The sequence below is a fragment of the Mercenaria mercenaria genome, chromosome 10 (genome assembly GCF_021730395.1).
Source record: "Mercenaria mercenaria strain notata chromosome 10, MADL_Memer_1, whole genome shotgun sequence".
In the NCBI taxonomy this organism is placed as follows: domain Eukaryota; kingdom Metazoa; phylum Mollusca; class Bivalvia; order Venerida; family Veneridae; genus Mercenaria; species Mercenaria mercenaria.
In genome coordinates, this window is record NC_069370.1 from 82,061,114 (window position 1) to 82,082,766 (window position 21,653).

The 21,653-nt window shown below is 34.6% G+C and overlaps 2 protein-coding genes across 3 annotated transcripts in view; one reads left to right on the plus strand and one right to left on the minus strand.

The window, feature by feature from the left end:
• Nucleotides 1–3,305: 3,305 nt before the first annotated feature.
• On the plus strand, nt 3,306–21,379 carry LOC123561118 (nephrin-like; the record flags this gene model as incomplete). The annotated part of the gene is made up of 12 exons (XM_053517027.1): nt 3,306–3,439; nt 9,573–9,911; nt 10,535–10,873; nt 11,431–11,712; nt 12,235–12,531; nt 13,573–13,851; nt 14,270–14,554; nt 14,932–15,234; nt 18,569–18,631; nt 19,443–19,571; nt 20,248–20,281; nt 21,247–21,379. Coding segments are annotated over exons 1-12 (2,562 nt in total), but the record flags the coding sequence as incomplete, so codon positions are not given.
• Nucleotides 19,397–21,653, minus strand: part of LOC123561122 (hemicentin-1-like) — a 52,272-nt gene continuing 50,015 nt past the window's right edge. For both annotated transcript variants that reach the window (XM_053516638.1, XM_053516639.1), the window contains exon 19: nt 19,397–21,373. The gene's annotated coding sequence lies outside the window, so the exon portion shown is untranslated. The remainder of the gene's footprint in view (nt 21,374–21,653) is intronic.

The window sequence follows — 21,653 nt, forward strand, 5'->3', positions numbered from 1 at the left end:
TGATGTGCAATATGATGTGATATCATTAAATACGAGTATTCGTCAGTTTATTCAGAAGTCCCAATTCGATTCCGACCAGAGCTGAAGTTACTTTGGCCCCCAACGTAAATAACTCACCAGTAGAAATGAATAGACACCTTGGAACGTCCCACAGAGGTTCAAACTCTAATAATTTCATGACGTATTATAAAACGAAGGAGACGTATATAGCTGTAGAGCATAAGGGTGCATTTATACTGCCTTGCTACATAAGCTAGCTTTTATAGTGACGTCGTAGAGTGTCAGCCGTGCGAGAGGTCCCGGGTTCGATTCCCGGGCAGGGCTTAAGTATTTTCAGTCGGGGAGTATGGAGCAGCTAACTGCACTTATATCTCTTAAATTGATAGGATTGCTAATTTACATTATAAATTCTAAGGGCTGACATCGAATTCATTGACAGTTGCACTGTTTTGATGACCGTTTAGTTCTTAAAACACTTATTTTTCGAAAATACAAAACGTTACGTTTCACATTATAAGACGAAAACGGAACATTATGCAGTGTCAATGAAGGCATTTCTGTCTCTGCTGACGTAAATTTCCCGCGCTAACGCCAGGGCCATTAATTATAATAAAGTAATGTGTCAATCAATACGATTACAGGACAGGTCCTAGCACAAATGTGTTACTATTGATAGGTATACCTGTAATAGATTGTTGTTGTATTTGTAAGATATGTATGTATTATGCACAACACAAATCGAAGAATGAGATTATAATAGCACAAACAATGGAATAACACATTAGAGTATATAGCTGTTAGCAGTGCGGAAAGGTTTTCAGCCTGCGGTCAATTACCAGAACGCAACGCCGGTTCAATGTCAAGGTCAAGGGTGTACGGTGTGCGATCAAATGACAGAGGCCTTCCATGCCAAATTCATAACTTTTGTGTCATTTTATATTATTTGGCATAAACGCAAGTTGCAGTCTCATCTGTCTAAGGACAAAGGTACACGATAAGTCCTCATAAAACATGTTGTTTTGTTTTTTCATGTAGACTGCATCTTTCAGTTATATCTGTTTAAGGTAAAAAAAGTTAATAATTTCATTGTTGTACACTGAAATCTAATTCCAAGTATTTGACAACATATTGGACATCGTCCGGAAGGCGGCATCCATATTGGAATGCAGTTAAGATTTATCACATGGAAAATATCGAGTGACTGCTATCCTTACGAAAACACCAGACATGGGAAATGTTTAATATAAAAATACTGATATAGATCATTGTGTTAAAGAAGAATTTCTTTAATATAGACATAATGTGTAAATTGTATTATTATTCAAATAAATTCGTGTAAATTTATAGCAGCTTCTCTATCAAACATACAGGTTGAATAGAATCTAAAGAAACAACAAAAACTAAAAAACGGATATCCTTTGGAAGCAGAAACATATTAAACCTGTGATCGGAATATATGAAAAAAGTACAACAAAAATGGAACACGGTATATGTAAAGTCTTTTTCTTAAATATACCCTGCATAAATTTTCTGCAGTACATGTACACTTAAAAAGTACCCGCACCATAAAATAATAAAATAGTTCATTACTGTTTGAACGAATACATTTCATTAAATACAGTAGCAGGAGGTTGGAAACATATTATACACGGTTTCGTAAGACGGTGCTTTCAGTATCACACGCAACGGGACCCTGTGCTGTATGTGAAATTATCAAACAATATCGCTATACAATATACTATGAAATACAATGTGCTGCAATGATTTGGTTGCTTTTTATCACCAGTATTAATATTGCGCGATAACACCTCCAGCAGATAGATAGATAGTAAGTGTGTAAAATATCCAGCACAATGAGACGATGTCATTGGTTCAACATTTACCAGTACGGATACAAGGTCAATGCCCGCATTAGAGCACGCGTTTCGAGTAGGGGGGAGATGGGGGGGGGGGGGCGTGGGCTAGCTCCATTGACGCGTCATACCATAGGCGTTAAAATGGGTCCTGTAGCTCGCTTGCTTGATATTCAATATTTTGAGGGTGATTAATATACGTTGTAAAACTTGCTTCAAAATCGGCCTAAAATAAATTAGTATATCAAACTAACAGGTCAATGTCATACTTGGAGTTCAAATATCAAAATAAAATATGATATCACAGAAACGTTATTTCCAACGATGTTCATCTATAAAAAAACATACATATTTTGAGTGTTAAAGATCATTATCCGCTTCAGATGTTTCTTTTGCTCCGTGATGATTTGATAAAAGACATTGTGTCTGATATCATTCCTTCCCCCACCTCTGATTCATATAGGGAAGTTGGCAGTTACTTGCGGAGAACAAGTTTGTACTGGTACAGAATCCAGGAACACTGGTTAACTGCCTGCCGTTACATAACTGAACGTCGTTAAACCCAAAAGAAACAAATTTGTTAGATGCCACACAATGATGTGCGGCTGAATACATAACCCTATAGAACACTCCGGTATTTGCGTGTTGTTTACATTATAACATTTACTATATTACAAGAATAGGCATCACACAGTATTATGGCGTTTTGAAATGCAAACAAACAAAAGTAACTTTAGTTTAAGTCTATAGGCAACGTTTCCAATGTAAATACTAAATCTTCGTCGGCCGAGCGGTAACGCGCTCCGTCTCGTACTTCTTCGTCAGGAGTTCGATTCCCAGAGCCGTCTATTTTTTAATTTGAAAAGTGTGTATAATTTCTTATTTTTTCAACAAGATTCAACGAAGACCTCTCATGTTAGTAAATTTGGTTAACTGAAATATGTTTTTACTAACACGTAATTATGTTTAAATACATCTCGCTTTAAATAATATAATGGTGTAAGATTTTTAATATCTTAAAGCACAGCGGTAAGGTTTTATAAAGTTTACGACAATCTTATACTTGATCTTAAAAAACATTGCCCGGCCTTAATTTCGGTATTGATTAATTAAAGATACTACGGCCGATTTTATACGAAAATGAAAACATAAATATGAATAAGAAACCGTTGAAGAACAAACTTAGGTAAAGAATGTGATGCAAAATAAAAAAAAAATTATTTAGACTGATGCAAGTCTCGTACCGTCAAAATTATCACTATTAAAATGATCACAGTTCCATCCACCCATCCGCAGCTATTTATATAAATTCTTCAATCATAATATGTGTTTATAAGAGACTGCTAGGTCTACAGTTTGTTTATTTACTTATTGCTAAAAATAGAAACGCCATAATATTGTGCGGTACTTATAGAGAGGTAGATTTAACTTCCTCATCTACTGTAAACTGCATATATACGATTTATTTACTTGCTTTAAATCGGTGAATTGCTCATAGTTAAAAGCTATGTTTTGTAAACATATAAAACAAAGAACATTTGTAAAATTGAAGTTTATTTTCATTTTATTTGGAATAGTTGCACAAGGTTAGTTGGATTCTGAAAAAGTTATAATTGTTTTAGGTGATAATTTAAAACCACACTTCCATCTGTAAAAGTTAGTACAAAACATATATGTTTAACTTTTTATAGACTATTTCCTGCGGATTAACATCCCACCCCCTCCAATCGTCCCTGCAAATATAGCGGAGAATTGTGTATAAAATGCAGTAAAACGTTTGGATACAAGCGGTTAACCGTTGTAAGCATTGATCAAAAATTGATGCTGTATTCCCTTCTGAGGCTTATATCGTTATGTAGTCATAAGGACTATGATCTTATCATGTATAGGTATCGAGCGTTCCTTTTTATTATAAATCACTTCTTTTGTTTTAAACATCCACTGTAATGAATTCTTATGTAATACTGGGAAACATGTACTCCGTTTCTTGAAATATGCATCAATCACACTGAATGGTTAAAATCTGTTTATGCTCACAGTGATTCAGATATCAACATCCAACCTCCGCGCAGGAATATTGTCAAGCAATCATCCCTGCCTTCAAGTAAATCACGTGACGATGGTACAACCATGTGATCCTAAAATGGCGGCGCCCTTGGCAACGCCGGGTAAATCAAATGTTTGCCTTAATCTACGTGTATACAGACAAATTGACATTTATGTCACAACCTTTAAGAACATAATGAAAGTATTTGATATATCTATATTTTGCACCATGCCACTCGTCAAATTCTCTTATTGTACTCAAAGTACCGTCAAGTAATTTCATTGTTTACATTTTAGCAGGTGCGCGTAACAACACCAGAAAAAAAAGCAATTTTAGTATTACTGCATTATTTTTTAGGGTTTTTTTGCTCGTTTTACAAACAAAATATATAATATTTATATAATATTTGACTACTGAGATAAAAACTTTGTACAACAAAATTAAAATAATGAAATATATAACTCGGCTGAAATTTAGCCAAATTTATACGTGGTGACAGTGTCTACTGTACCGATAAGGGGAAGTAACACTGTGTTGGAGTTTGATCAACATCCTGAACATGTTTCTTTTGTTCGTGAGTGGAAGTGGCCTTGTAACTTTTCAAGAATATGAGGAACGAATGGAATGTGTATAGTATATTGAGAAAGTGTATTCAGATAAAGATCCAAAGCTTGATGACTGAGATAACTACCAAAAATAGCTTCCACATAAAAACTGTAAAAGTAAAAAATGTTTAAAAAGTACAAACCAGAAGTCTTTTTCATTTTCTATAAAATAATTTATAGCAATCCAACATATATAAACATATTCAGTGAAAGTGTGAAGATAATAAATAGAATCATGTCTAAATAATAATTGTATAAAGCTCATCCTTCCCCTGGTCAAGCAAAAACAGAAGGGTACATTTTGGACAGTATGGAAGATAAGTCAGTCAAGGCAAATTATCAATAATCAATAATATCTACGAGCTGTTTCCCTTTATATACACAATTTTATCCAATAATATTCAAGTCATTTCTTTCATAATTTGATCTTAAATGCCGCTACTCAAAAATGAGAAGAAAGGTTTTAGTGGAATAGACTTTTAAAAATTTATTTCCATCGCGGTATTTCAATATATGCTCTTTTGTTTCAAAAATAATTGTATTAAGTAGATTCGAATCTTTATATATATATCAGTATGCAACTCGTTCCATTTTTGGTATTCCTAGAGCACCATGTAACAATTTCTGCATATTGTGCCAAAAAGGATCAACTTTATTACAGTTTGAGAACAGATGTATCAATGTTTCTCTATCAGAATCGCTCAATTAGTTTCAATCTCTGTTCTGTAAAACGTCATTATGTAGGAGTTTTCGTGAAAATTGCTGCGGTTTTAAAGATACCAACGATCTATGTACGTCGTTCCAGATACAATTCTAATTAATAGTGTGGTTAATACTTAGTTTTTCCTTCCATTTTGTTTCCATACTAAGCTTATTTGAATATTTCTCGTGTACGAAGTTGATTAAACGAAATAAGTATTCCCTTTTCTTTAAACAACGTTGGCTTTCTTTTCGACAGACATAGCGGCTTTTGACAAATGTTTTTTCATAAGATCCGACTGAAGAGTGTTTACGTATTCAATCGGAATACTCATTTAAAGATTAAGCCACTCCGCTTTCAAGTTTGTTTGTTGATTATTTTCAGAGAATTTTAGAGCTATTAGACTCACTCGTGCGTCGGTGTCGGCATAAGTTGGTATCCCGGTACCCACTAATGGGAATGGATTGAAACTTCACACACTTGTTCACTGTCATCATCTGACATGCACTAAGCAGATCACCATAACTCTACTTTGTTTGTTTTTTTTCTCAAAATTATGCCCCTTTTTCCACTTAGAAGTTTTTGTATGTAAGCTGGTATCTCAGTATCCACTAATGGGAATGGATTGAAACCTCACACAATTGTTCACTGTCATGATTTGACATTCACTATGCAGGTCCCATAACTCTACGTTGCATTTTAAAAAAAATATATGCCCCTTTTTCGACTTAGCAGTTTTTGGTTAAGTTTTTGTATGTAAGCTGGTATCTCAGTATCCACTTATGGGAAAGGATTGAAATTTCACTCACTAAACTCTACTTTGCATTTTTCAAAATTATGTCCCTTTGACTTAGCAGTTTTTGGTTAAGTTTTTGTATGTAAGCTGGTATCTCAGTACCCACTAATGGGAATGGATTGAAACTTCGCACACTTATTCACTGTCATGATCTGACATGCACTGTGCAGGTCCCATAACTCTACGTTGCATTTTTAAAAGGAATATATATGCCCCTTTTTCGACTTAGCAGTTTTTGGTTAAGTTTTTGTATGTAAGCTGGTATCTCAGTATCCACTTATGGGAAAGGATTGAAATTTCACACACTTATGCACTGTCATGATGCGACATTCAGTGCAAAGGTTTAGTTACTTTACTTTGCATTTCTTTTTTCAAAATTATGGCCCTTTTTCAACTAAGCAGTTTTTGGTTAAATCTTTATATGTAAGCGTGTATCTCAGTACCAACTAATGGGAATGGATTGAAACTTCACACACTTGTCCACTGCCATCAGCTGATAAGCATTGTGCAGGTTCAATAACCCTATTTTGCTTTTTTTTTTTACAAAATTATGCCCCCTTTTCGACTTTTGTATTCATTCAATTGACAAGGCTGTTGAATAGTCGAGCGTTGCTGTCCTCCGATAGCTCTTGTTTTATGTAGGACTTCCGTATAATAAATTATCGTTAAGTTGGCTGATTTATGCGATTTCGTTATTCGTTCTATCACAGCGACTGAACGACAAACGTCGTTATGGCGCCCGACAAACGTCGCCCCGCCGAATGTCACCCAGCCGAATGTCACCCGCCGAATGTCGCCCCGTCAGACGTCGCCCCGCCAGACGATCTTTGTCCAGTTTATTTCACTGAAGTTCGTATTTGTATTTTTAAATTACAAAGGTTCGTGGGATTTTTTTCATCAAGTTTAGTACTTGAGGCTTTCTCATATAATTTGAAATCATTGAACATATTAACCAAGCAATCTTTGTCAATTGCCAAAAGGTGCGTATCAACTGATTAACTTCTGTTTTATGGTTTGTTCCTTCCAGAATTCCAGAAATTTGTTTGTTATTACTCATTTTACAAGCCATAGGTTATGCATGTTTTGTGTAAATAAAGCGAGTAGATGGACATCGTTTGAAATGTGAAAATAAACTGACGTAAAGCCAGAAATTTGTTTGAATAGAGTGCTTAATTTACATTTGAACCCAACCTGTAAACTTGGGGATGAAACCGAAGATCCATCCAATTCATTTCACATCTATCAAAAGCTTTAACTTATCATCCCGTCTTGGTCTTCAGTATCTGTCTAATTGATTAAATCTTGTAAATTCTGCTTTCCTCGTTTATGTTTCCTCTGTGTACATAACCTTTCGGAGTAAGCAAAGTAAGGTTGTCACAAACTGACATACGGGCCTCATTGTAACTGTAGTTTAAATACAGGTATTGCATCATCTTTTTGTAAATTTTTGAGTTATTGAGGTAAATGTCAGATTTGTCGCATAAAATAACTCTCATGTTTTTTTCTGTATTTCATAAGTTAAATTTCCATGTAAATTTTATTTAAATTCGGTTCAGTAATAAGAAAGTTGATATTTTATAAACTTCAGTAATTCATGTTTTTATCCCCAAAACCACTATAACGGGCCTTAAATTGTTCTATTCAAATCCGCGCCAAAGTAGTCAGATTTCCCGGCTATATCGTGATCCCCGTGGAAATACAAATAGTCGGAGTACACACATTAGTCGTGAGTCCCATGAAATTTAGTATTTTTGGCGGGACATTACCCTACAAATAGACTGATCTAGATATGCCTAGCGCACACCACATTTCGACATTAGACGAATCTACGTCAAATTTATTTTTCTTGGTAGAAATTTATGCTCGATCGAGGTAAGAAGTTTATTTGTTAGATTTTTGTATAATTTTTGAATTACGATTTTTATTTAGTAAATTTTTGGTCATTCTACAGAATTTTGTAACATTTACTTTTTGGCATGTGATTTTGGCTAGTTTCGGTATGTCAGGATAATTTATTAAATTTTTCAGACTTTTGTAAATTATTTCGAAAGAGGAGTCTAAAATGTTTCGTTTCTATAAGCTGTAAGATTTGTACTGAAATTTGTGTAACATGATAATTGCAAAGTACTCTTTTTCAAAAGCATATGTCAAACATTTCATTGTTAATTATGGAACGCCATTACTGCATTGTATTGTAATGTCTAAATCTATATGGCAAGTCTAGTACTGTGTATGTAATATATTATTGTAATTTGAAATTGTGTATCAGTCTATAGTATATCTAAACAGAGTCCGTTTTGTTGTATGGCATTTGATATTATATTGATACCAGCTAGTGAATAACGTTTGAATTGCATTGAATTTTGTTAATTTGTAATTGATTGTAAATAATAACTGCAGTTTATCATTTCCTTATCTATAATTTTTCATCATAAACTTTTCATATCTTTTCATACTTTAACTTTAGACTTGTAAGTAATTTTAGAAATAATAGAAGTAATAAGTGACGTATTTTAATCACGTGACGTATGAACTTAGTAGCACATATTTTGTATAAGTAGCACGTATTATTTATGGGAGCCTACGGAGGTATGGTGTACCCAAAGGAGCAGTTTTATGCCCTGACTTATTTGTTTTGCTATGGTGCTTACCATATGTTATATATTTTAGCTTCTTCCGCCAGACGATTTTTTCCTGGTGATGATGTCACAACCCGGAAGTACAATGCCCGAGGTTCATTTGTCTTCACTCACCTTGATGTGATTTTCCCAGCGCAGAGCTTTCGTCCCATGGTTGTGCCGTAAACCGCAAAGACGATGACTTCTGTAATCCACTGAAGTCAGCTCAGGGATCCAGTCACTAACCATCACAGGGAGCCAAAACGGAGTCAACGTATTCACGTTTTAAAAGGACTTTACCTGAAGATATGTTGTATTTTTGTGCTACTTAAAGTTCGAAATTAACTGAATCAACTGTGCCACATCATGTTAAAACGGAACTGTCAGTGTTAGAACTTTATATCTAGAGATACTGAGCTCAGATTTTCTTTCTTTCTTTCTGATAATAATTTTTTTTTCATTTATCATTTATTCATTGTAAATAATCATTTTCTGTAAATAAATTTGTAAATATTGTTATGGGTGTTGATTTGTTCTGATGGTTGTTGTCCCCGGTACGTCCATCCAAAGATAACAAAGATTTTGCCAACATTTAACAAAGTAATCAGTCGCCATTTTGTCAGTCTTCCAGGCTAACTGTTTTAAAACACCTTTATGCTGTCAATTACGTAATGAATCTTCTTCAAAAATTTCGTCCACAACTTCAAGTTCTTTAAAAGGGTTTTAATCATACACAAAAAAGATTGGTACAATTCTGCCGACTGTTCCGGATGGGTTCACTTTTTTAAGTTAAAAAGTAGCAGTTGCGTTAGAAACGTATATCTAAAGTAACCACAATATTTTATTTGAAGGAGTCATTTATTTGCCACAGAGACAGAGGCACATCATGTTTTAAACTATAACTGTTACAGAAATAGATATATAGGTCTTTGTCAATTCTGTATATATTTCAGAATCTAAAGCAGAAGTTACGCTAACTCCATCTTCGTTAAACGTAGTGGAGAACAATCCCCTGACACTGACATGTTCTTACTCAGGCAGTCTAACTGTGGAGACTTACATAATGACACAGTCGTCAGCACAGACCTCAGTGGGATCCTTGTTAGCAGACTGTTCTGTATTTGATAAACTACCAGATCCAGCACTGTATAAGTATACATGCCCGACAAACAATCAACTGTCATGGAGCATCCGGAAAGTGACTAGAGTCAATGAAGGTGAAACTTGGAGATGTCTTGTAGGATTTACAACAATTGGAAGTGAGGACGCAAGTTTTACTATAGCTGTACAAGGTAAATGTCACTTTATTCGTATCCTCGCTGTATTTACTATTTAGCCAGATCCTGAACTATTTTGATATACCTATTCAACAATCAACTGGCACGGACCATCATGAAAGAAGGTGATATTTGGAAATGTCTAGTGGGATCTACAGCTATAGTACATAATGTACACTGTAGAAAGAACAAGAATATTAATGAGAACGACATGATAATTTATTTCAAACCTTAACTCTTGTCATAACGTAGAAGGCACAGTGAGGATTTTTACACCATAAATTAGTCATATGCGAAACAGAAAATTAGGTGTCGTACAATGTACTAAAATATCCTTTCTAGTTTTTAAGAAATTACATTATCGACATTTTAGTCTTTAACAAATCATTAAAAACTTTCAGCTTCCTAATTTATGATTCGACGACAAAGTAACATAGCACTTACATGAATATTGCAATATATCAATGTTAAGCTGGAATAATGTCTTATGTAAACACAGATCAAACATTAAAATTTAGATAGAAATCGGTATCGTTATAGGTAGCAAAAGGTTTTGTCAGAAAAATACAAAAGGAAATAGTTATCTGCACTCAAGGAAATGTATGTTATAATTGTTTGCTGTATTTTGTAATTCACAGTTCCAATACAGAACGTTACAATGACAAGTCCAACAGGAAGTGTTGTAACAGTGCAGGAGAATATAGAGACTGTATTTGTATGCCGTACATCAGGAGGTTTACCAGCAGCTACTGTACGATGGTTTCGGGATCAAACAACTTCAAATATCACAGACGATGTAGAAATAACGACCTACGCCACGACGTCTATCAGTAAAACTAACGATAACCTGTTGTATGTTACAAGTGTCTTGAGATATGCTCCACAGAAATATGAAAATGGAATGAAAATCTACTGTGCTGCAAACAATTCTGCTGAAACCTTATTATCAACTAAACAGGTCCTCCTGGATGTTCAGTGTAAGTTATAGTTGTATCCACTGACTGTAAAAATGTAATTATGACCCTTTATTGTGCGATTTTTCCAAACACTTGTTTTAGTTGTTAGAAGTACATATAACTGTTTGGTCTGAATGTCGAGTCCTTATGATGGTATATGAGTATCAAAGCTATGTATCAAATGTTAGTTATTCATCCGTAAATTGACAGGTTTTCTTCCACAACAACATTGCTTCTCAAAACCGTTGGTGAAGAAAGCAATGATATTGTTTTTGAAAAAACTTACAGATAACAATAACTTCTAGAAAAAGCAATTAGTAAAAGGTATATCAGTATTCATCTTAAAACCTTAAAGTTTGCATTACATGTGTCATCATACAATTTAACTATTCTATGATAAATTAAAAATTGTAGCATAATAGTACATCTATATAAATATTCGGTACGTGATGGCTGAAGTGAGTTGTGACATTACTTAATTTTCTCTCTCAAAAGTGAAACATTTCATGTCCACCACACGTGCTATGTTATACAAAAGTCTAATCTCTGCTGTTACGTTCATTGTAATTTTATTTCAGATCCTCCGGATGATTCCCCAATTATACAAGGCGATTACGAAACATATGTAATCATTGCAAACCATACGGGTGTACTTTCCTGTTCAATAAAGGGAGGCAATCCAGTTGCAACGTTAACCTGGAACTGCTTTAATACCGGATCAGCATCAGTTATTGTTGGTACCACGGTAACAAAGAATGTTACCTGGACTGCTTCACGTAATCAAGACAGATCCTGTACCTGTGGATCAAGTCATCCACTTGCCGAATCACAGTCAGTTTCCGTCAAGGTTGAAACATTGTGTAAGTACTGCAGCTTTCAAGACTTCACAATATTGGTAATATTTTTCTTTTTAATGTCATTTTGGTCCGTCAAGTAATTTCTGATGACTTGCATGTTACATTGGATTCCTTATCAAGCCAATGCGTTTCTAGAATTGATTGTGTTTTTGCGTACTTTATTCTAATTGACATGAATTTGATATTCTGTCACTACGATCACAATCTGTTATCTGACCATTAATGAAAATATAAATGTCCTCAGAGTATCTGCGGCATACAATCTGAGCAGCCTTATCAATGTTAGTATTTCAAGTATGTAAGAAGATCTTTGGAAGCATTAAAGGAAACAGCTAGACTAAATTATAACAACCTCGATCTGACTGAGCCTGTCCATGAGGTTTCCTTCTCTTAAGAAGGAACAGTGCTACACAATATGAAGAAAACTAATGCAATTTAATCATTTCAGTTTTTAGACCAGGGATACTAGTAATACAGTGCAGTCTAGATTTGTCTAATCTTACTTTTGCATTTACCAACTTTTAGACCCGCCAAATCGACCAATAATTAAAGCCAATGGCATCAATACTCCCAGATCTGTCGACGTTATCGAAGGTATGTCTGTCTCTTTGGTATGCGAGAGCAGCGGAAAACCAAACCCAGACACCTATATCTGGATTAAAGGGGAAACAGCTATCAAAAATGGAAAAAGCCTAGCTTTCAGTAGCGTACAGAAACAAGATGACGGTCAATACAAATGTAAAGCACAAAACACAATGACACCAACGGCAGGAGTCAAGGAAATTGGAACCAATATTTCTGTTGCAGACATTAACGTTCTATGTATGTTATGACTTACTAGTAATTAACTTTATTTTATGCTAACTAATGAAATACTGTATTCTATCAGTTAAATATTTTCATATCTCATCACTCACACTGTGAAAATTTATGAAATCTATATTTTCACACTGTGAGAGATATAGCTCCGCCCCCTCATACATTGTGTATGAATTTTAAATTATTTGCTTAAAACTGGATGAAAATTGTAGTCGCACTTTGTTCTTTATAGTATATTTCTCGATTCAAGTCATTTTACTTAATGAGAATTTCATAACGTTATGCAGCAAAAATTAAAAAAAAAATGGAACTTTATGTTGTGTGCGTCTTTATTACGTCACAACACGCCTGACGCCATGTTTGTTTACGCGCGTTTGTTTCCCGCGCTGAGATTAAAAATTGTTGCAAAATGCACATCTCAACGTAATTGAGCATAAAATAAAAAGAAAATTTGTTTGTTTAGAGTGAATATGGAATATATCTCACTGAGAAGTGAGAAAATTTCAAATATTTTCACGAGCGCCTAGCGCGAGTGAAAATGTGAACATTTTCTCACTTCCATATTCAAATATCCTCTATATACTGAAAATAGTTAAATCCAAAGATTGAAAAATGCAGCAGACTGTTTCATGGTTAAACTTTTAAAATAATGACATGTATTTTTGTATCAGGCAGAAAACGTTTCAAATTCAAATTGAAATTATCGAATTAGTTAATTATAAGCAACAGTGTTTCTATCAATTATTACAGCTCCATTTTATTCCTGTTGAGAATTATTTTACCAGTGCTTCCCATATCAAATCAAAATCCCTAAAACTTTGAGATTGTGATATTAATGGAGTCTTATTATAAATATACTCGGGTATAAAGAAAAGTCAAAACTGAAAACAAAAATTTCACTTGAGAGCCAAAACTTGCTGTTAAAATGTATCCAAAATGCACTAACGCATTTGCTCGTCCTCCGTTCATCCACATTAATGTATAAAAGTAGTTATATTTATCGCAACTTACGAAGATGTCAATGTTTTTATATTGCATTTGTAGTTGCACCAACAGTTTTACAAATGAAGAACGTAACTACCTTAACAGGAACAGCATTAAATGTTTCCTGTCCAGTAATTCCAGGAAATCCGTCTCTTGCAACGTTTAGATGGATAAGAAACAGTGACAGTAGAGAGTGGACATCAAAGATATTGTATCTAGAGAAGTCCACAAGAGCTGATGCAACGATTTATAAATGCGAAGCTCGAAATAGGATGACACCAATTGGGTCTGAGTTACAATACGGAGAAGACAACGGGATCTTTTACCTGAACGTTTTATGTGAGATATTTTTGATTGATTTATAATTAAAGCTGCCGAACGTAAATCATATGAATATAATAATATACCGGTAATCAAAACATGTATTTATCCAGTTAAATCATGAAGCCTTTCTAGCACCAGATTCTTAATTTCAAAAGAAACTATTCGTGTGAATTTTAACATATATCCATGATCAGTGTTATGCGATGTGGATCATGTATAACAGTTTCATTAGCTTAATCGTGACAGTAACTCAGTTTATATATTGGTCCTATTGTTTGTGTTGTCTTTTTGTTAACGGGCTCTAGCTAAAATAATTCATATCAACAACAGCGCTCCTTGTACCTACTCAAATACTTAGCTTAATTTAAAACATTGCAATCCCATCCAAAACGTTATATACATGTAATTGTATTTTGTATTTCTGTTATAACAGATCAAACAACAGTCACGTCATTCTACATTGCACATGAAGGTCAGACATTGGTTACAGTGAACGAACATGGTGTAGATATCAAAATAACTTGCGAAGTCGACAGCAATCCTGCTTCCACTATCAAAATAACGTTTGGTGGTGAAATATTACAAGAACAGACCAACATAATGGCGCTGTCATACACGCTCAATGATGTCACGTGTCTCCAGGCTGGTGTTTACACTTGTGAAGGATATAACGAATATGGACAGCCTTCAATAATGAACGTGACTTTATTCGTTAGATGTAAGTTATGCCAGATATCAAGAAGAATCTTCACATGTTGTAGAAATATATATTGTGTATTTAAGCGTAAGTAAGATTTAAAGAAGATTGTTAAATGTATTTAATTCAATTAAATAATTAGGTATGACGCATTTTAAACATAATTTCAGTTAACTCTAAGCGAAACAGTTTGCCCAGATCTGATAATGAACGGGATGTACATCATTAATCAAAATTTAAAGCAAAACTTTTCAACCCTTTTTATTCGAATAGTAAAAACCTATTTTATGTCCGCTTGATTCCACTTAATTTGTTGTTTCCTAAGTAATACTTTGAATACTAATATCTTTAAAAATGTTATATTATTTATGCCAACTTAAATTTTTATACATTCAAAGGTTCCCCACGTCCGCTACACCAGTTCAAACGGAATATTACAAGCATTTTACATACTCCTGTAACACTGAGCTTTACCACACTAGCATACCCAGAGCCCGGTCCTTCAGGTTTCTCATGGCACAAAGAAGATGGTGTGAGATGGACGCCGTTGTTGAGCAATACTGATTTGAAGATATCTTCATCTGGACTGCAGACTAATCTGTCTCTCCTAAATGTATCACAGACTGATTATGGACAATACAGAGTAACGGTGGTTAACAGTCTTGGCTCTTTTGCACAGTACATGTATCTTAAACATGAAGGTAGGTTAACTTCAACACACGTTGTATCTTTAACAAATGAAAAAGAGGAAAACCACAGGTCGTCCAACACATTAAATGAGAATGTTGGAGGCTCGGTTTTAAGTATGTTTAAATATATTGCTATGAATTTAATCTCTTTGTTTTCATTGATCAAGATACCTAGAAATGCTCGTCTGTACATGATATTAAGTTCCATCAGATTCCATATAGCCTGGAATCCCATTGTATCGATCTAGTTAAAGTTTACCGCTTAGTGCAATAAAGAAAATAAAGCTTACCTTTATATTTCACCAATATGAAATCATTTAATCCCTCTCCTTTCTAAGCATTCAAAGAATGCCCAGGAAATGTCCTTTTATCTGGCAAAAAACGTCAAAAACAAGTAGCCATGTAGAAACTAGGTAAAAAATAGGTCACTCCATTATATCGTGCTACTGTGAAAATCACTCCTCTTTTTTCAAACTATGGAAAGCCAGCACTGTCAAATGTTAGTAAAGTTGTGTATAGGCATTATGTCATAAGTATATGGAATGTTAACAAATTTAACTACAGTTCTGGAAAATTTAACACCAAACATGACAACCAACTGTTAATTGCAACAAATAAGCAATATTTACAATTTTAGTGTTTTTGGCATTCACTTTAGTTTTCACTTGGCAGGCAGTGCGGACACATGAACTCACTGTCTCGGCGTAGAACACGTACACTGAAACAGAATTTTAAATGTGTCCAGTGGGAACACTTGTCACATTGACCCCATGACACTATAGTAACAAAGGGATATTTGTCTATATCTGCTGGCTCCCATCTGTTGCACATACATCATTTCTCCTCATCTGTTGTTTCATCTCTGTGTCATCAGATTCTGTGTCTTCTGCCACTAGATCAATTGGACCTCCACTTCTGTTCATGCCAGATGTTCCAGGTCTAGTTTCACTAGGTTTGACAGGAACTTTTTTCTCAGTGACCTGTAGCTTTGAAGACTTGTCTTTCTCAGACAGCAGTTCTATGTTCTTTTCTTGTAAAAGGTTTCCCGACCCTTAAATGGTGGCACAAATTTCCTTTTCTTTGGTGGTACTGGCACTGCCTTTGTTATTTTCCTCTTTGAGAAAAAATCAGTGACACCTTTTTCAGATGATTCAACAGAAGGGGTATCTGTATTTGCACACACAGTTTCTTCATGGCTCTCTGTATAAATTGTTGATGGAGCCACTTGTGAATCACTTATTAAAAACTTGTTGAATGGGAATATACCGGTTCGTCTAAAAGCAGATATAAGATTCTCAGGTGTTAATGCTTTTAGACATGGCTTTGATGTGAGTTCAGCAATATTGTACTTTGTAATGTTAATGCCAGGATTTAGTTACATGCATTTCTGACATTCTTGGGAATACATTTTCTTGAAGGGTCTAAAAACTCCCACATCAAGTGGTTGGGTTAAATGGCTTGAGTGGGGTGGTAACACAAATAGAATAATGTTGTGCTCTTTGGCCCAATCTGTCAAAGTAAGAGAAATATGCGATCTGTGGCCATCATACAGAATTAAGGTGGGACAATCTGTATCATTGGTTGTCACAAATGAAATGAAATGTTTTGTTAAGTAGTTCAAAAATACAGCAGAGTTCGACCATCCGGACTTTGACATCTCACCAGCAGAACCCGGACAGGAACCACACATGAAATCATTATTCCACCTCTGGCCTGGAAATACATAATAAGGTGGGATACTCTGGCCTACTGCATTCCCAGCTGCTATCACTGTGACTGTTGATGACCGCACAGAGGTTACATTCTGGGCAACAGTATCCTTCTTACATACAATTTTCGGAGGCGAATGCTCAGTGTTTACACCAGTTTCATCAATGTTGAATATTTAATGAGGTTTGTCTTTAATATTGTGTGAGGTCAACACTGCATCAAGCTCCTCATAGTATTTGTCAAGTGTTTCCCTCGATGCAGATTTTGCTCTTGCAATAGATAATTTCTGAGGTTTCACTGTCTTGAGATCAGGCCATCGTTTTGTAAATCCATAAAACTAGTTATCACACAGAGATATTCAGTCCTTACAGATTTACCAAGTGATTCAGCATAATCCTTTGCCATGTACTGTATGGATGTCTTGTTGTAACCAAATCCAATCCCAGCCATATAAGTAATGTAGTTATACAACTTCTCCTCCTCCAGCCTTGTAAAAATTGTTTCGTGACCAACATTGGAGTCAACATCTACCCGTCCACTTATGCGGTCTCTGAGTGTAGTAGGTGGTACAGAGTACAACTTTGCAGCTCTATATGCTGAGACACCTTTCTGAGTTGCTTCAAGGGCTCTTTGAATGTTAGACCGGTCATACTGATGTCGTCTTCGTTTAACTGGTGGTTCCTACAAAATATAAAACAGTTTTATTCTATTGATGATACAAGTTAAGCTACACAAAAACTAATTTCAGGGGAAAAATGCTAAAATTTGACTTTTAATTATGACGGGAACGGCGTTTCATAGTTGAAAATTTTGACAGGAAGTGGTCACGTGACTTCTTGTTTTGCAGACGGACATGAAATCAGGAAAATATTTTCATTATAAATGACAAGCCAGCACAATACAGTAAGATTTTGTTAAAAACTATTGTAAAACTTTGAATTATGATACTTACCACTGCTCTGAACATGTTTTTGATGAAAAACTTCGCCAAACAGAAACTGAAAGTAACCCGTGACACAGTTGTGAATGTAAACAATCGGTAGAGGGCGCTCGTTATAAAATATCGCGAGATTTGTAAATAGATCGATACAATGAATGGATCGATACAATGGGGTTCGTAAGTTTCAAGTATATTTGTTGTTTTTTTCCGGAATATACAAAATGCTTCTACATGAACAAACAACAAAATAATGTGATTAGAATCTTTCATCAATCAAATTGTCGTTATCGGTATATCTGTACTTACTCTTTTGAGCGCATTACCCTAGCTTTAATTCAGTCCGTGACAGGTTGAAATTAATGTTCAAGAACAGAAAAAAAATGCTGGCAAGTATGCCTGATTCCTTTCACACCATCTACTTTGATTGAATGGTCAGAACTGTTACAAAACTGAATTGTTCCTGTTCTACAATGTGCAGTTTGGTATTCCAATCACGCATTCGATGCAATCATTATTCGATTGTTTATTAGATTATACGATACGTCTTTGAATTTGTCTATACGCTACATCCGATAGTAATAGGCTTTATCAGATTGTTACCAAATCGCGTTTTGATGGATTACTTGCAAACAAAATTGTACATTTTATGATTTCATTTGCTTTAATTCCACGGTTATTTTTTATACATGTATTTAGAAATCACGACGCAAAGCCAGATACTCACGAATAGAGAGTCGACCGTACCGAATCAGATATCAGGTAGTGACATGACATTGTTAAACTATTTTTCATCTTTCTCTTCTTCTTCTATAAACAAGACATCAGATTTACAGCCTATATGTTAGACCTAGTACTTTTAAAAATAAATATTCACAGAAAAGCTAAATGTTTCAGTGAGATATGGTTTTCAGTCCGTATTTCCTATGAATTAAGCCATCAAAATTGTAAACAACACATTAGTATGAGGTTTTCGAATGAACATCTCTGTGACTTTTTTCAAAGAAAATGACGAACACTTATTACTGTAAGGGCGTTTTCATTAGTTATTAACGCATTAGGAACTGAGTGTTTATTGTTACGCATTCCAATGGGTATTTACCTTTTATACACTTTCATTAATAAACACGCATTGAATGGCTGGTCGTGTATTAGTAAAGTATATTTGCACGAAGCCCGAAGATTTGACTTATAATCTGCACTCCATTCTATAAATACTTGATATCAGAAATAAATTTCAGTTGTTTTCTCCTGCACACATGATTTAAAGTATAGACCAGTATAAACTATGGACCGATGATTTATAGGAATCATGTAAAAATGACGTTTATAGATTATGCTTGGAAATGCTAAGATTGGACTGAGACAGGTAATGTCCATAGATATACAAACACAATATAATGCACAAAGGATATAATAATATCAGGTAAAGAAAATATGATAAGCGTATGTCATAACGTTTGGTGGGCAAAGGAAGAATAATAAAATCTTAATCTTTAATTTTTCTGTAATGAATTGAACACAGGCTACTTTATAAAACGTTTATTAAAATGTGCTTGCTCTATTTATACAGGAAACAATAACGTAGAGCCTGACAACACTGCGATGATTGTAGGAGTTACACTTGGTATAATTAGTACAGTAGTTGTTGTTTATGCAATCTATGTTACTATCTTACTGAAACGGAAATCGATAGACAAAGGTACATTTAAAAACTATTAAACATAACGTAATAAAATAACAAAAATTGTGGCTACGAATCTTTGAATGAATTATTTACCAGCTGAATTTTATAATAAATATACAGTTGTGTAAAAAGAACCAACTATTTATGGTATGTTTTTTCTTTTATTTTTTTTATACAAATGAAATTAAAAATGACCTACTGTGATAGCTATAGATATATTATAGTCGGTAAATTACTGTTACACGGACTATATTATACACTTATTGAATGACTTGCCTGTCAAGAGTCAAAACAATCAGTGTTTTATTACATGACATCAGAACTGAATTTTCATATAATTATTTTTCTTTTTCACGTTTTGACTTTAGACCAACACAATTTGCTATTGAACAATAGACCGGGCAATAGCACAAACTATAGACCGGCGATTTATTTAGGGTGCCATGTAATAATTTATGATAATGACGGTGTTAAGCGTTTTGTTTCATTTTGCTACCCTTAAATACTTGTCAACACATGAATATGTAAATGACAATTTTTACTTCGAAAGACATTTTAAGTTCAAGAGCATCAACCTGTGTCAAAATCAGAACAATAACTTTGAATAGTTCATTATCGTTTGGGTTGCCTTCCTGTTTGGCTTTGGCGTGATTAAACAATGAATTAGGCATCTAATGTTTGCATATTTCAGGAGCCGGTCAGCGGAACAGATCGACTACCCAAACGTAAGTTACAGTGTTTTTAGAAAGAACAGAGTGAATAGATTCAAGAAATTTAAAAACGTCTCATCTTATTATTGAAAATTTGTCCTAACGTATGTAAATATTATATTTTACATAATATAAACGGGTATAAATACTTGTTTGCCTATATCCTTTGATGCTTTCGTGTATTCAAATTACATCTTTCAGGTAAATAGATATTTTATCGTCGGTCAGAAAAATCAAATCAAATGAAGAATAAATTGACAAAAAATGCGATTACGTTGATGAAACTTCGAAATATTTATGTCACACAAGATACCCTTTCTGTATGCTTTCGGGGAATCCCACGGAATGTTGATTGTTTTTGAGGCGTAATATCGCTTCAACAGAAGATTCAGTTTTGAGATACGTTCCTGCTTTTGATAAGAATAAAGTTGAAACATATGTCAATCTATATAATAAAAGTCTGGAAATTGAGAAGAAATGATGGTTCATAAGTTTGTAATTAACATCGGTGAATAATAATGTACCCTGTATAAACAAGCTCAGTGTACACAAGTGACAATGGCCAAGCTTCAAGTGCCACATATCAGTGCACCACTTAAAACAAATCAATGAAAGCATATCAAAATAGTTGCCTACAAGCTGCACTAAAAATATTAAGGATAATGCATTTTAATGTTTTTGAGTGTGCCTCTTATGTGTATATCATTTTCTTTACAAATAAATTCTCCTCTTAAATTGACAATATAATACGTGACAGTATGGTGCGCAATAAAAAGTAAGAAATTGTATTACAAAGATGCAAAAACAAAGAGCCGTTCTTATACATACATATTATGCTTGACAAGTGTGATATTCATTCAAACGTTCTTAAGAATCTGCTTATGAAAATGTGTCAAGGTAAAAAACTGAAAATATCATGATATCTTTATGCAAACTTATTGTTTGTTAGCTTTAAGAGAATCATTATTTATCAATTGCAGCACTTACGTGAATATGGGATTCAAATCGGATTCCATTGGCAACCAGGACTGTACAAGTAGCAGCAACAATACTGATACTTTTAAAGCAGACAAAGGCAGTTCTGAAGAACAATACACAAGTCTTCACCTGGAGGGGATAACTTTTATTTACACTGTCCCGTGTCTTTGGAACATGGTGGGGGTAAGAGTGAGGTTGGGTGCGCACCATAAACCGGTTTAAGCTCCCCAGTGGTGTTTTTGCCACTGACCGTTCCAAGGCGGTGCCCCACTGTGTTCCTTTGTTTGTTCGTTTTGTCCTTATGTGTTGGCTTTGTGTGTGTGCGCGTGTATGTGTATGTGTGTGTGTGTGCTTGTGGTGTACGCGTCTGCGTGCTGTGGGTTTCGTTTTGGGGAGGCTGCGTGTTTGG